This window comes from Vipera berus (assembly GCF_964194415.1).
Source record: "Vipera berus genome assembly, chromosome: 2".
NCBI classification, from domain to species: Eukaryota; Metazoa; Chordata; class Lepidosauria; order Squamata; family Viperidae; genus Vipera; species Vipera berus.
In genome coordinates, this window is record NC_138203.1 from 244,692,249 (window position 1) to 244,708,938 (window position 16,690).

The 16,690-nt window shown below is 40.9% G+C and overlaps 1 protein-coding gene across 1 annotated transcript in view; it reads right to left on the reverse strand.

The window, feature by feature from the left end:
• The window catches only part of ARL8B (ARF like GTPase 8B), a 36,927-nt gene extending 30,150 nt beyond the window's left edge, over nt 1–6,777 (reverse strand). The window contains exon 1 of the mRNA XM_081316852.1: nt 6,471–6,777. Coding sequence (XP_081172978.1) covers nt 6,471–6,593 — 123 coding nt within the window. The 5' untranslated portion in view covers nt 6,594–6,777. The remainder of the gene's footprint in view (nt 1–6,470) is intronic.
• Nucleotides 6,778–16,690: the final 9,913 nt, after the last annotated feature.

Sequence of the window (16,690 nt, forward strand, 5' to 3'; positions counted from 1 at the left end):
TTGTATATTCAAAAGGCTACTGAATGAAAGGTCATTAACTGAGGACCACCTGTATTTGAACTCAACAGCCTTCAGGGAATAATACTGTTGTCTTAGTGAGATCAGGCCTGATCTACTGTTTATTACTTCATTGGTATTTATTATGTATAAGTAGTTGGTTCCTCGCTTAGCATCAACTGCAACGTGAAGCAACAAAAGCTAAGTATCTTTTGCATATACTTTCCATTGGGATGTCTTCTTTGCTTTTCGTTGTGATTTTCTGTTTTATGACTATCGCATTGTAAATTGCCATTAAATATTCAGACTAGGTGGAAAACAGGTAATATGACTTGTAGCATGTATTACAAGGAGCTGCTTGGATGCTTCCTCCCATGCTCATTTGAATGAAAATGAGGTGCTCATTTGCTAAATGAACACGGCATGTTTAACAGTATAACTGTTGTCTGCTGTTTTGTTTCCAGTACAAATCAAAGGGCTGCTTTAAAGCACTACATCAGGGGTCCCCAACCCCCAGTCTGTGGATCAGTACCGGGCCGCAGCATGCCAGCAACCGGGCCACACAAACAAGCAAGGCCCCATCCGCAAGATGCAGGCAGCGCACAAAACCACGCACCCTCCAGTCCGCGGAAAAACCTCCCTCCATGGAACTGGTCCCTGGTGCCCAAAAGGTTGGGGGCCACTACACTACATGGTTTGGTATCGGGGTACCTACAAAACTAACTGTCCCCCCCCCCCAATTCATCCTACCACGTGCAATCTTTAAATATCAACTATGCTAAAGATCAGAATCACACAAGCCATGTATTTCCTGTGATACTTTATGGAAGTAAAAGTTGGTCTTTAAACAGAATAGGAAGAATATTGACACCTTTGAACACTGAATTTGGAGAAGACTGCTGAGTATACTGTTGACAGCCAAGAAAGCAAACTGATGGATGCATTAGGTCAGGGGTTCCCAAGCTGGGGGTGCAAGACGATATTCCAGGGGGTGTGAAAACTTGGGTTTTCAAAATTATAGCGTCTATGCATAATTATTATATGCATAATTCATTGCCGTTATTTTGAACTTTTGTAAGGGGTTGTGAGAATATATCAGAAGCGTTCCAGGAGCGCAGGGTATAGAAAAGGTTGGGAACCGCTGCATTAGGTGAACATCCAGCTCTCTGGAAAAGGCTCTAATGCTGGGAAAGGTAGAAAGATAGAGAAGAAATGACCAACAAGTAAATGAGTGGATTGAGTTACAATGGCGATCAATGCACATTGAGAGACCTGAAAGAATAAGGTAAGGATTGATGTGGAGAAAATCTACGTGGTTGCTAGGAGTCTAAAACGATTTGGCTCATAATCAATCATCAATCAATGCTAAGGGTTTCCATCCCCTGGAGATAAGGGCAGTGAAACCTTGACACACCTTCCCAGTGGCTTTCCTTTCCCACCCCCCTCCCCCAACACCTCATCACCTGAGATATGGAATGCCTCCACCTTCTAGTCCCTAAAATGTTTCACACAGAATGAATAGATGCACTGATGGCATCTATGGACTGACTTAATTAGGCTAGATCAATGGTGGTTTTAAAGACTGTATTCTGTTTTGCAAACCACCTGGAATCCTTTAGGAAGTGAATGCTTTATATAACTGTATAAATAAACTGGCATCATTCTTACTATGAAAATAGTATATATGACCAAAAACAGATACATTAATTTTTAGGCCTAGAGAAATATTTTCCATCAGCTTGCACAAGGAAATTCAAGTTCTCTGTTTAGATAAACCAGAAACATTTTCCCTCATCACCCCTCCCTCTATTGCCAATATGCTACACAAATCAACATAGTGACATCTGGATTGATTGAATTGTTTTAATGGGAGAGGTTGCCATTGCCTTAAACAACTGCTTTATTTGCAAGCAAATACTTCAACTGAAATGCAGCTGTAATTTCCTTTTCACTGGTGATATACTTGTATATATATATTCCTACAAAAAGTCATCTCATTGTTTTTTCACATTCCTTTTCCTATTCAGAGCTGCAATATGTTTGTGCTTTGCACAAGTCATCTGAAGGCTTTCAATAAAGATCACAAGCAAGGTTTAGCAAAGGTCACTGCTAAACCTTCATACATCAAAATCAGCCATGGAAGGTGTCCACTAGCCTTAACCCCAGTAGCCATAAATTAGCAAAACAGCATTTGTGACCATGTCAGCAGCCACTAAAAACCAGAAATATTCTTCCATAAGATTAGAAGAGCAGATACAACTCAGCAACCTTTCCTTTAATACATTAAGTGGAGTGGCATGCTTTGCTTTGCAACAGATAATTTCAGCTTTATTAAGTATTCTGAATTTAGGCTGGGTATTCTTTTGTAGTAAATCCAGTTTTGTAACATCATATTTCATGAGTAATGCTACTATTATATCCTCTTGGAAAATAAGTCATGATCCAGTTTGACTGATGACTGCATAAGCAACTACACTGTACATAACATTTGCAGTACAGGTAGTCCTCAACTTCAAACCACAATGTAGCCCAAAATTTCCATTGCTAAGCAAGACAGTTGCTAAGAAAATTTTGAGCCATCTTACAACCTTTCTTGCCACAGTTGTTAAGTCAATCACTGCAGTTGTTAAGTTAATAACAATAGTTAAGTGAATCTGGCTTCCCAATTGACTTTGCTTGTCAGAAGGTTACAAAAGGTAATCACATGATCCCGGGACACTGCAACCTTTCGTAAATATATGCCAACTTCCAAGCATTTGAAATCTGATTGTAAGTGTGACAAATGGTCATAAGTCATTTTTTTCAGTGTCGTTGTAACTTCAAACTATCACTTAACGAATGGTTGTAATGTCTAGGTCCTATATTACCATTAATACAAGTAAAATTGTTCGAGAGGTCCTTGCTACAATGAAGCCTTCACATAAATACAAATATACCTCTTCTAATGCCATATACAGTTCACAATGCTATCCTATACCTTATTGCCCAAAAGAAAAGGCATATAAAATTGCAGTCATTTCAATCTCAAATGAAAGAAAAAAATATGAAAGCATTACCTAGCTTTGTAGTCATTATGTTCACCTTAAGTTTTTAAACAAAACTTGCAACACAAGTATTATAATGGAGTAATAAGGTAAAACATTAAATGCATGTTAACTCCAATCTAAGAAAGAATTCTTACTATCTTTTAACATTTAATAAATATTAAAAGGGTATAAGAACAAAATATGCCATAGAGACCTGAGCCTACGATTTGGCAAATTATGAGTTAAATTATTAATTTAAACCTGTCATTGAAGAGACAGTGTTTTAACAATGGAAGACCAACACAAAAGTAAAGCAGGTTTGTAATACCATCTAAAACAATGTAGCATTTACCACATGGCAATAAGATATGGTCCAAAGTACAACAATGCCACCACGCCAGGGGTCCCCAACCCCCAGTCTTTGGACCAGTACCGGTCCGCGGAATGCCAGCAACCAGTCCGCACAAACAAAGCCCCTTCTGTGGAATGCAGACAGCACACAAAACCACGTACCCTCCGGTCCACGGAAAAACCTCTCTCCATGGAACCAATCCCTGGTGCCCAAAAGGTTGGGGAGCTCTGCACTACGCTGTAACCAAACCGAGTTATAAATGCATTACTCACTTGTTCAACTAAATACATTGCTTATTCTCAACGTGTTCCTGGACACCATTCAAAATACTGGTCATGACCTAAATAAACTAATTATTTGGGACTCTTATGAGCTTAGTTGATTCCTGGAAGGGAGCATTATATAAATTAAGAAATAAGTTAATCATTAAAGCTAATCAATGGACTTGTAAAGATACATTTTAATAGCCTTTTAATTAACTGAAAAATAAGAAACAATAACCTGATAGGGCTATGTAACTGGGGTTTAAAAAATCAATATCACCGTTACATGACAGCCAAGAATTAGGTCTTTCTGTATGCTGTTATCTTGTGGTTATCTGTATTTTTTATGCTGAGATTTGGTAGTCCAACACTACACAAATTGAATTAACAAATAACTATCCATCACTTATAATGAATTCTATTTCGGCTTTAAGAACTTAGGTTTAATTTTTTATATATATACTTTCCACATAGAATTCTGTATGTCAACTGGTTTTATGTTATTCAATTTTAGGCTAATAAACTATTTTTTATTGAATTAATATGAAAAGTTCCTTTTCATAAAACAAAAAACATGTTATCAATAGCAACTCAGTTGATTAAAAAAATCTAATAATTTGATTCATCAATAAAAACAAAATTTTATTTCATCTAAACAAACACAGTCACATATGCGAAGTTAAAGATAGCTGACAATTCATCTGAAAGGTTACAAAAGGTTAAAAGAGGGCATGTTTACTTTGAAGATTATTTTGAAAGGAAGCTAACACAGACAGCCTTCCCTCAAAAATAATTGGAGTAAGAAATTAGCATAAATCATTGCTGATATGGTATTTTGGCTTCACCATTATAATTCAATAACTACCTCACTTAAACATATTTAGTTTTTAAACTTCAAAAAAGTAATACAACTATCAAAGAACCAGATATTCAGGATCATGTTTTATTAGTTTAATTTTACTATATTTTAACTCAAGTATTTTGCTACAAATTTTGGTGAAGATCTCTAATAAAACAATACCGAAGCAAAAATTGTCATTTCATATTACTGTTAGTGATATTGTTGGTAATATTTTTGTTATTTTATCTATTATGAGTTTTGTCCCAGGGACACTCGGGATTCGACCTGCCAAACTGCCGACCATCTGATCGGCAAGCTCAGCGTCCTAACCCACTGAGCCACCGCGTCCCAACAATTTCAGCATGCATAATCAATTCCACAGCTAAATTAAAGAGGCATGTACCATTGCAAAAGCATTTCTTAATCTATCCTGTTTCCCTCAACAGTTGACCCCACCCTCCTATTGTTGCTGCTTTAAGAGGCCACTTTGTTCTATCATATGACTATCATGGATGTTACTCACCAATTATCTTCCTAACCCCCCTCAGTCTTTATTAAGTATGCTATAAAAACAAACTCAAAACAGCATATTCTAGTATCAAAGCAATAGATGTAAAGCACTGTTCTAAGAAGCTGTAGGGATGAAAGCCTATTAAACTATAACATACTTTCCAACTGTAATTTTTGCTACGAAGTATCTCTGAGAAAGATTCATATTCCTAAAACCAAACCATACCAAAGGATTTCTATTTGCATCTAAGATTGCAACTTACAAAACTTTTTTGAGAGTTATACCACTGAACTGAGAATTACTTCTAAATATACATCTGAAGTGTGCAGAGCTAATTATTTTAATACAGTCTGAGAAGAAAATTAGCACTGAGGTAAAATGAAGACAAAGAAAAATATCTGTTATGCTACGGAATACCTTGCCTCTGAGAAGATTGCTAGTTCCACAAGAGGTAGCGTCAGTTCTCACTTAAGAAAGCAAGACTACAGGCAGTGGTTAAAAGGTACAATAAACGTTGTATGTTTGTAGCCAACTTTAGGCATATGAACGGCGTTCCAGGACAGTCCTGAGTTCTCTGATTGTGCCCACAATATCCTGTTCTACATAATAAGGCTATTCTCTACCTATGATCTTGCATTAAGTGTCAAATCTAAACCTGGTGTCCAATTTCTTCAAAAGAGGGACAGGCAGACAAACCTAGTTCCAAAGCAAGGCCGAGCGCAATAAAGCCTAACCCTTTGTCTCACCACACTGGGAATCTCTACCCTCCACTAAGATGATTCCTTTTGGGGATGCCACACCCACAAGACTCTCCGGATGATAGCAGTTACAAGGACGAGAGGGTATTCAGAGCAGCTCCTGACCTTGCTCATCCCAAGGAGCGCTTACTACGCAGGAAGCACACCGGTCCAGCCAGGCAAGATACCAATCTGGTCTTCTCAAGAGCGGTTGAGTAAGAAGAATTGGGTAAAACATCCTCAGCCCCACCCAGGCCCAAGACCAAGACTCTGTCCCTACAGGCAGCAGCAGCAGCAGCATCCCCACGCCACGAAGCTTTTACCTGCACCAAACCACGGGGCCGGATATTTACCATGTAGCTCAACGCTGCCCAGAAAAGAAGAGCATCGTGCATGGGGACAGACTCGGGATCTGGGGGGTGGGGGGTCGATCTTTTTTCTTTGCAGACAATTTCCGTACGTGACACTTATTACAAACCACCATCGTAAGGCAGCAATTCAGCCAGCACTTGCAGACCAAATGCTTTCACCCCTCCCAAGCTTCGCGGACACGTTCTCCTGCCGTGGCACTTTAATAAAAAAAAAAAAGGGGGTGGGAGGATCAGCCGGTTTTTGGTCCCCGCTGGATTCCGGGGCAAGTGGCGAACCAGTCCAGGGGGCAACCCCCTTCCTTTCCTTCCCCTCCCCAACTCTGGCCGGGCAGAGGAGCCGAGGTGGGGCGGGGCCGCTTCCAAGCCTCTCACCGCGATGACGTTGACGAAGGTGGTCTTGCCCGAATACTGCAGCCCGACCAGCGTCAGCTCCATCTCTTCTTTCCAGAAGAGCGACCGGAACCAATCCAGCAGCCGAGACAACAAGGCCAGCATGGTGGCAGCGACAGCAGCCCAGCCGCGTCTCTACCCGCCTCTCCGTCTCTCCCTGCGTCCGCCTCGCCTGTCTCGTTCCGCTTCGCCTCCGTCACCACGACACCGACTCCGGCGGCTGCAGCTGTTCCCCTCTGGCTCCTCGCCTTCTGGTCATATGACGGGTTGGCGGGCCGTAGGAGAAGAACGGCCCCGTCCCTCCTGCTTTCTCGGGGATGGCCTCACAGCGGCCACTGTCGGCAGTGGGATGCCTCCACACCCGTGGAAGACTAAGGGAGGGAGGTGGAGGCCGACAGACAGAATGACTTCCGTAACTCTCTACTACCTGGTAGTTTATATATAAGGCAACAAAAGGAGACGCGGGGAGAGTTGGAGGCAAAGCAGGGCTGGGTTGGAGATGTCTGCTCTTTTGTCGCGTTGCTTGGGTGCAATTCCTACGTGGCCTCGGATCAGGAAGAAATTTGAGCCAGAATTCACTTTGAAGTTATTTTAAGTGAAACGGTGATTCTGGATGAATGTTATTTTGTTTGTGCGCGCGTGCCTTTGAATCAGTTTTGACTCCTGGCGACTGCCCGGACAAATCCCTGCAGTTTTCTAAGCAAGAGTTTGGAAAGGGTTTGCCGTTGCCTGCTTCCTAGGGCTTATTGTTTACATTTCATCTAGATTAGTAATATCGGGATATCTGAGGGAACACCTGCTGCCGGCATCAAGCTCCCTTTGTCCTGTGCGCTCCCACAGGGAGGGTCTTTTCAGGGTGCCGCCGGTAAAAGATTGCCGGCGGATAACACCCAGGGGAAGGGCCTTCTCTGTGGGTGCGCCTGCCCTCTGGAACCAGCTGCCTGTAGAGCTTAGGACTGCCCTGACCTTAGCTCATTCCACTGGGACCTGAAGACCTGGCTCTTCGAGCTTTCTGGCCTGGACTGAGAGTATTAACTGGGGTTTTAATTGTATTTTAATTGGGGTTTTTATTTCAAAGTTAATGTAATCATTTTAATTGTTTTTAATTTTTGTAATTTGCTGTATTGTTTTTAAAAAAACCTTGTGAACCACCCTGAGTCCTATGGGAGAAGGGCGGTATATAAGTCTAATAAATAAAAAGCAATAAAATATAAATGTTAAAAAGATCTATGTTCAAATACCAATGTGTAGGCCAGGGGTCCCCAACCCCAATCCATGGATGATTAATAATAATAATAATAATAATAATAATAATAATAATAATAATAATAATAATAATAATAATAATAATAATAATAATAATAATAATAATAATAATAAGTTGGAAGGGACCTTGGAGGTCATCTAGTCCAACCCCCTGCTAAGGCAGGAAACCCTATACCATTTCAGACAAATGGCTGTCCAGTCTCTTCTTAAAAACTTCCAGTGTCGGAGCATTCACAGCTTCTGGAGGCAGGTTGTTCCACTGGTTAGTTGTTCTAACTGTCAGGAAGTTTCTCCTTAGTTCTAGGTTGCTTCTCTCCTTGACTAGTTTCCATCCATTGCTTCTTGTCCTGCTTTCAGGTGCTTTGGAGAATAGCTTGGCTCCCTCTTCTTTGTGGCAGCCCCTGAGATATCTATCTATCTATCTGTCTGTCTGTCTGTCTGTCTGTCTACCTATCGAGAGAGATGATAGATGATAAATAGATAAATTGGATATTGGACTGGTATATACCCTCAGCTTACAGCTGGTCACATGTGATCTACAGTTTGATGTGGGACCTCACAGTCACATTAGGCAGGATGCCCCATTTTTACAGAGAGTCCCAGCAGATGCCATGTGAGGTGCAAATCCTATTCAGGATTGTCCATTGCTGACTTGGTAGTTCAAAGCCTGGCACCTTTTTTTGTGGGGTCATTAAATGTCTTCCTATATCTTCATACAGTATTAACCTTGTGAACTCTCAAGCTTCCTCTTCTGCTATGTATTCAAGATGGACAGTGATTAATATTTATATGTGTTTATATGTAAGGTTGTAGGTATATACATATGTTGTATATAGCATGTTTATATATGTGTTATGTATGTGTACACTTTTGAGAGCAAGCAACAGAATTTCATTGTTAATATGTGACATTGTGCTCACAGTAAAAAAATGACAATAAAGGTTATCTTATATTGTCTTGTCTTATCTTGTCTTATGTTATCTTTCCTCTCAGCATTCAGTGTTAAAGTTGTTGGGCAGATGTGTAAGTGCCAGTGGAGATTTCCTGATTTGAGTCTTCTGGCTGATAAATGAGGTATGCCTCCATGGGAGTGAGTTGTTCATAATTTTTCCATATTCTGTATTTCTGCATTCCTTCACCAGTGCATCTTGCTTTCATAAAGTTGGTGGTGTTACATGGCTCAGAGCACGAAGCCAGTAAGTCAGAGTGGTTTTAATTCCTAGGGCTGAGAGAAAATGACTAGCCCAAAGCCATCCAGCTGGCTAGCAGTATTAAAACTATGTTCCCCCAGTTTCTAACAATTCAATTGAGGGGTAACTTAACTATCTTGTTTGATTGCACTGTTTCATCTCAGGATGTAGACATTTGATGTACTTGGTATAGAACATGATACTTTCTGCCTTTAAGGTGTTTTTTTATTTATTTAATTTAGGATGCATACTGAAACACCACTGGTTTGCGCCAAGCATTCTGTGGTCTTATGCAGACAAGGTACTGCATGCAAGACTTGATGTTTACTTTAAAATGGTGATGTGATCAGAATATGGAGAACAAACTTTTGCCATGATCAGATCACTCTGGTATGCATGCATATTGTTCTCTCATACAAACTGCCTGAATGATAGACAAAATAGTTGGATTAAGAAACCAGCTGAATCCAGAGAGTTTTTTTGAAGGTGCTTGGAAATTTTTCCCAGAGAAAAAAAGAATGTATCCCACTGTACTCTTAATCACTAGGAAGTTAAATGAGATTGCTCCCAAGCCACTACTTTTTAGTGCCAGATAGCAGGGGCTTCCTTGAAACCTAGAGCTATAGTGGCAGAAAACAAATTAAATCAACTGAATATGGACACAGGAATATACTGTGCCAATAGAAACAGCAAAGCATTTCTTCTACTACATTCGTACTGCATCTGAAGACTATCATTCAGCAACCTTTGTGGGAGTTAGCCCATGCTACTTTGGGAAAGACAGAAGTGAAGATTGATCATTGGGCCACAGTGACATACCTCTACAATTCTTTAAAGAACTTATTTGCTCAGAGATGGGGAATCTTGCAAAACAACTCAATAACTGTGACTCAAAGCAACATTCTTTTGATCTTGTAGCAATCGAGGAACTAGATAGGTTTATCTGTGATATAAGCTATACCATCTATAGGCTGGAACCATTAGTCCAGGGGTGTCAAACTGCCAGCCTGGAGGCCGGACGTGTCATCTGGAAGCTGCACCCACCCCATTGCCGGCAATGGCAAAACCGTCCCAATACATTGCTCGATGTCACGCGATGTCGCGAATTTGACATGTCTGCATTAGTCCATCTTTTGTCTTTAAATAGAGCAGAGCAGAGCAGAGCAGAGTAGAACAGAACAGAACAGAACAGAACAGAATAGAATAGTTGGAAGGGACCTTATAGGTCAACTAGTCCAATGCCCTGCCCAAGCAAGAGTCTCTACATCATTTCTGACAGATGGCAGTCCAGTCTTTTCTTGAAAGCCTCTAATGATGAAGCACCAACAACATCTGAAGGCACTCTGTTCCTTTGGTTGATTGTTCTCACTGTCAGGAAATTTTTCCTTAGTTCTAGGTTGAATCTCTCCTTGATCAGTTTCCATCAATTATTCCTTGTCTGGCCTTCAGGTGCTTTGGAAAATAGGTTGACCCCTCCTCTCTGTGACAGCCCCTCAGATATTGGAACACTGCTATCATGTCTCCCCTGGTTCTTCTCTTCACTAGACTAGCCATGCCCAGTTCCTCTAACCATTCTTCATATGTTTTAGCCTCCGGTACCCTAATTATCTTTGTTGCTCTTCTCTGCACTTTTTCTAGAGTCTCAACATCTTTTTTATAGTGTGGAGACCAAAATTGGTTGCAGTATTCTAGGTGTGGTCTTACTAAGGCTTTATAGAGTGGCATTAGTACCTCATGTGATCTTGTTTTTTTAATAACCTTTTTATTAATTTTCCAATGTTACATTTATATCTTTGAAAAACAATGTGGTATCTGGGTTATGATAATTTCATTACGTACAAATGTATATTAATACAAATCTCCAACTATTACAGCCAATATTTCCTCTCTTTTTTCCTTTAATACATACTGTCTCGTCTAAATTAACATACTTCTCATTCTATCCATCAGCTACTTAATAGTTTTCTTACATTTATCAATAATTTTATATATTTTATTTGTTTTGACATTCCATCTTTAAACCATCCATAACTTTATAAATTTTCCCAGCTTTAATTTTGCATTAGTATTTAAATTAAATGTTTAATATTTGTCATTTCCAAATTTTTAACTGACCCCAATTCCCTTTGTCACAATTCCCCCCAACATCTAGTGTTCCAAATACATATCTATCTCATTTCCATATCAACAAATTAGTAATATAATGTAATCTTATTTGCATTATAGTTTTCACATATTCTAAATTCAATAACCAAGATTTCTCCCATTTCAGCATTTAATACATCCTCTCTCTTCTTCTTTATGACCACTCTCTTATATTTAAACTTATAATTTTATTCTTATCACTGCATCCAAACATAATAATTACATTACATCACTCTTAACATATATATGTCTTAATCACCTTTATTTAATCTTTATAAACAACTCGATATTTCAGTTTAACTATTGATGTTCATACAGCTAGGTTTTAATTAGCCAACATTTTTCTTTATCTTCACATCATAACAATATCTCATATTCAAAATACAGGTCCTGTCTACTTAAATATCTTCTATTTTAAACCTCCTAAATATGTCCACACTCCATTCTTCTTCAGTCTTATTCTAGCTTTTTTCCTTTGCCAAGTCATCTTCCATGTCCTTGCTTCAGGATCATCGAAGAATTCTTGTATTGTTATATTATATTGAGATGTCCATCCAGTTGCCATTTTTGAGAGGTTGAGTTGTCTGGCAGAACTACCAGATCTTCTCGTTATTTTCTCCTCTTGACGTAGTTGTCCTGGACTGTTTATCTTTTCTTCCATTTGTTTCTCATTTTGATGTTCGAATTCCTTCTGAATTATATAGTAGGTTTTTTCCCTCCAACCATTTTGTCAGACTTTTTTCCAAATTTTCTCTTGTCTGTACTTGTTGGGGGGTTAAGTCTTCTCTCAAAATATTCAATTGTTCAATTTTTTCTGTTGTGCTCTGTATAGATAGTTGATTAGTTGTAGTCAAAGTTTGAGTTTGCTTATCTAAGATGCTTTCTAGTTTTTTCCCCAAAAGCTCTTATTTCATTACCAGCTGTAAGAAGAAATTGCTAAGTCTGGCAAGTTATTTTCATCATAGCAAAAATATGTTTTTGCATTTCTTCCCTAGTAAAAGTCTGTTCCTGGTCTTCCATAGTGATGAGTTAAATTGAAAATTTTTACAGTTCTTTTTTCCCCTCAGTAAATAGGAAACAGCTAAGATTCTCACAGCTGGTGTTCAAGGTTACATGAATCTTATCTCGTTTTCTAAAATTGTCAGCCAAGTTTCTTTTCTTTAAGAATAACAGATTGCAATTTCAGGTTTGGCCACAAGATGTCCACCAACTGTTTAGGAAATTCCTTTCAATTATTTCTTCTGTTTTAGGAGGAAAAAGCCAAACTTTCAAATAAAAATAGGAAGTGAAAAATAGATAATCAAAAGCTTTTAATCCACAAGTTTTAAAAAAATAAAGTTCTAGTTGGAATCCAATTATTTTTTCAACGTTTTTAAAATCTTCCCTTATATTCAATTGCCACTGTTTCTGGAGGGAGGGCTAAAATCCCCCTTCCCTCTCCACAGAGCAGAAAAGTACTTTATCAGCTTGCTTAGGTAGAAAAAAAATTGGAATTTAAGAGAGGTAGATCTCACCCAGTCTCTTCCACACTGCTTTAATATTGCCTGATGGTAAGTCAGCTGTCCGCAGCCTAGTGACTGGCCATGTTGCTATGGCCGGTCTTTCGTCTGCCAGTTCGAAGGGAATGTAGACACTAACAAGAGAGTTGCTGCTCTCCTGCATTCTTGCAAAAGCCCCTCCTGCTGGTTACCGCTCCAAGGTGACTTTTCGGCCCTTTTCAGGGGGGCCAGCAATGCGAAACTGTATGTAGAAGATGAGAGTCGTCCTCCAAGCATCCATAGTGGCCGTGTCAGCAAACCGGAAGTCAGTACCTCATGTGATCTTGATTGAATCCCTTGTTAGTGCAACTTATGATTGCATTGGGTTTTTTGGCTGCCGCCGCACACTATTAACTCATTCCAAAATCCCTTTCACAGTTGCTGCTATTAAGCCTGGTTTCACCCAATCGATATGTGTACTTTGGGGTTTTCTTGCCTAAGTGTAAGACTTTACTTTTCTCTACATTGAATTTAATTTTGTTAGATAGGGCCCAATGTTCAAGTCTGTCAAGATCCCTTTGGATCTTGAGCCTAGGGTATTGGCTATTTCTGACAGCTTAGTGTCATCTGCAGATTTGATAAATTCCCCTTTTATTTCCTCATCTAGGTTGTTTATGAAGATGTTGAAGAGTACTGGTCCTAGGACAGAACCTTGTGGTACCCCACTGTTTACTTCTTTCCATGTAGATGTAGTACCATTAAGGACTATTCTTTGAGTGCGGTTTGTCAGCCACTTAAAAATTCATCTGATGATGATGCTATCCCACTTTTTTTAAGCTTTCCAAGAAGTAGGTTGTGGTCTATTTTGTCGAATGCTTTGCTGAAGTCCAAGTATACCACATCCACAGCATTCCGCTGGTCCACCAATTTAGTCACCTGATCAAATAATGAAATAATGAAATAAGATTGGTTTGGCATGACAAACCCGTGCTGGCTTCTAGTTATAACTTATAAAGGACCAGACATGGTGTTTGTGGCTGGGTTTGGGAGGTGCTTAAAGCTTTCTGAAGAAGTGTTGTCTATTTTGAAAGGGAGTGTCTTGATCAAATTGTATTACATAACTTCTGCTCAATCTCAAATCTATTTTGGGAGAAGATTATGGACATGCTGATGGAGTTTCAGCTAAAGAGGGTCCTAAACAAAATAGATTATCTGAATGCTTCCTAGTCAGGAGAAACTAAATAAGGACTGATGGATCCAAACAAACTAGTACCCAATATCCCTGTTTAACTGGTCCAACTGGCTCAATCCCAGTTACGAGGTTAGTTTTGGAAAAGAGGGGAGGACATCTGTGACTTGAGTCCTCTTGGACTGAAATCTCCTCTGGATCACCAGGTAGAAAGTCTTGATCACATATGTTCCACTTAGTTTCCAGTGACCCTTTCTGGACTAGGAAACATTTATTTATTTATTTATTTATTTATTTTTGGGACTTGTATGCCGCCCTATCTCCCGAAGGACTCAGGGCGGCTAACAACAATAAAAGACAATAAAAGACAACAATAAAAGACAAAAAAAATTAAATTAAAGCCCCAATGATAAAATATTAAAAACATTTTTAAAAATCCCTATCGTCAGTCCAGGTCAGCCTGATGGAAAAGAAATGTTTTAAGGCCGCGACGAAAGGACCAGAGGTCCGGGGCCATTCGGAGCTCAAGGGGAAGTTGATTCCACAGGGCAGGCGCTCCCACAGAGAAGGCCCTCCCCCTGGGGGTCGCCAGCCAACATTGTCTAGCCGACGGCACCCTGAGGAGGCCCTCCCTGTGTGAGCGCACCGGGTGATGGGAAGTCCTTCCTGGCAGCAGACGGTCCTGCAAATATCCCGGGCCTAAGTCATGTAGGGCTTTAAAGGTAAGAACCAGCACCTTAAATCTCATCCGGAGGGCAACCGGTAACCAATGCAGCTCACGCAGGAGGGGTGTAATATGGGAGTATCGGGATGCTCCCATCACAACCCGTGCGGCCGCATTCTACACCAGCTGGAGCCTCTGGGTGGTCTTCAAGGGCAGCCCCATGTAGAGAGCATTGCAGTAATCTATATGGGAGGTAACGAGTGCATGAGTGACCATACATAGAGCATCTCGGTCCAGATAGGGGCACAACTGGCTCACCAGGCGAACCTGGGCAAATGCCCCCCGGCCACAACTCCTATATGCTCTTCAAAACTGAGTCGTGTATCCAGGAGGACACCTAAGTTGCACACCCTATCAACGGGAGGTAACACCTCTCCTCCCATAACCAAAGATGGAACCTCTTGGACTAAACGAGATGCCGGTACGTAAATCCACTCAGTCTTGGCTGGGTTGAGCTGGAGCCTGTTCTTCCCCATCCAGATCACGTCGAGGGCATCACTGGGTTGGTTCGGGGTGGAGATGAAAAGCTGGGTATCATCAGCATATTGATGATACCTCACCCCGAAACCATGGATGATCTCGCCCAGTGGCTTCATATAGATGTTGAACAGGAGGGGAGAGAGGACCAACCCCTGGGACACCCCACAACTAAGGGGCCTCGGGGTTGACCTCTGCCCTACTGCCAACACCGTCTGCGAACGGCCTGAGAGGTAGGAGAACCACCGTAAAACGGTGCCTCCCACTCCCAACCCCCCAAGACGTTGCAGCAAGATACCATGGTAGATGGTACCAAAAGCCGCAGAGAGATCCAATAGGACCAGGACAGAGGAACATCCCCTATCCCGGGCCCGCCAGAGATCACCAGCGCGACCAGTGCCGTCTCCGTGTTGTACCCGGGCCTGAAACCCGATTGGTACGGATCCAGATACTCAGTTTCCTCCAGGACCAAAGGGAGCTGCCGTGCCACCACGCTCTCAACAACCTTCGCAAGAAAGCGAAGGTTTATTTTTTTATTTTTTTTAAAATTCCATTTTATATCCCGCCCTTCTCCGAAGACTCAGGGCGGCTTACAAGCTTAGCAGTAGCCTTCATTCTATGTATATGCCTGCTTATTAGGGCTTTCACAAACACCCCAAGCAGCATTATTACAAAGTCAGCTTAATTGCCCCCAACAATCTGGGTCCTCATTTTACCTACCTCGGAAGAATGGAAGGCTGAGTCAACCTTGAGCCTGGTGGGATGCGAACCTGCACTAATTGCAGGCAGCTGGTGTTACTTAAGGAGGCATTAGCCCACTGCTCCACCAAGGCTCCACCAAGGTTGGAGACAGGACGAAAGTTATTTAGAATAGCTGGATCCAAGGCAGGTTTCTTGAGAAGGGGCCTCACCACTGCCTCCTTCAAGGCGGCAGGGAAGCAGCCCTCACTCAAGGAAGCATTAATAACTGCCAGGAGCCAGCCTCGTGTAACCTCCCGAGCTGCATTTACAACTGTGACTCATTCCCTCATTGTTTTGTGCTTAGGCTGCCTTGGAAAAAAACTTGAAAATGCAGGTGACATAAAATGCAGTGGTCTGGTTCCTAACAGAAGCAATAAGATTCAATAGCTAGTAGGCTTGGTAATGAAGTGCATACAAAAAAAAAACAACAAAAAGCAACCAAGCTCAGACAACACCAAGAACTCCACAGTAAGTGGTCCTGTGCATCTCATGAGAGGGGTTACTGAGAGTCTCTCCCATGCATGATGGGAACATGCCTTCTTGGTGGCAACTCCCATTCTGTGGAATGCCTCTTGAAAAAGTCCATCTTGCCTGCTCCCTCCATTCTTATGTGTTTTGGGGGCAACGGACTTGATGGCAATTTGATTTCTGTGGGTTTGGTTACACTGATTATGTCTACTGTGCTTGTTTTATCTTTTTTGTCAAAATGTAAACCACTCTTGATTCTTTTTGTGCTATATTATATGTTTGTGTAAATAAATGGCACAAAAGCAAAATGGTCTAGGGATAGAGGATTAAAAAGAGAGATCACACAAACTTCCTTTAAAAAAACCATTACAATTCTTACGCTAATTGGCTGGAATCTAAATCGTTCAGATGGTGAATTTGCAAGAATTAGTGGAAATAGCCTTTCTTCCTTTGGAAGCTAGGTCAAAGGGCCATGACTGAGTTGACAGAATATAACTATTAAAAGAAATAACTCACTGAAGAGT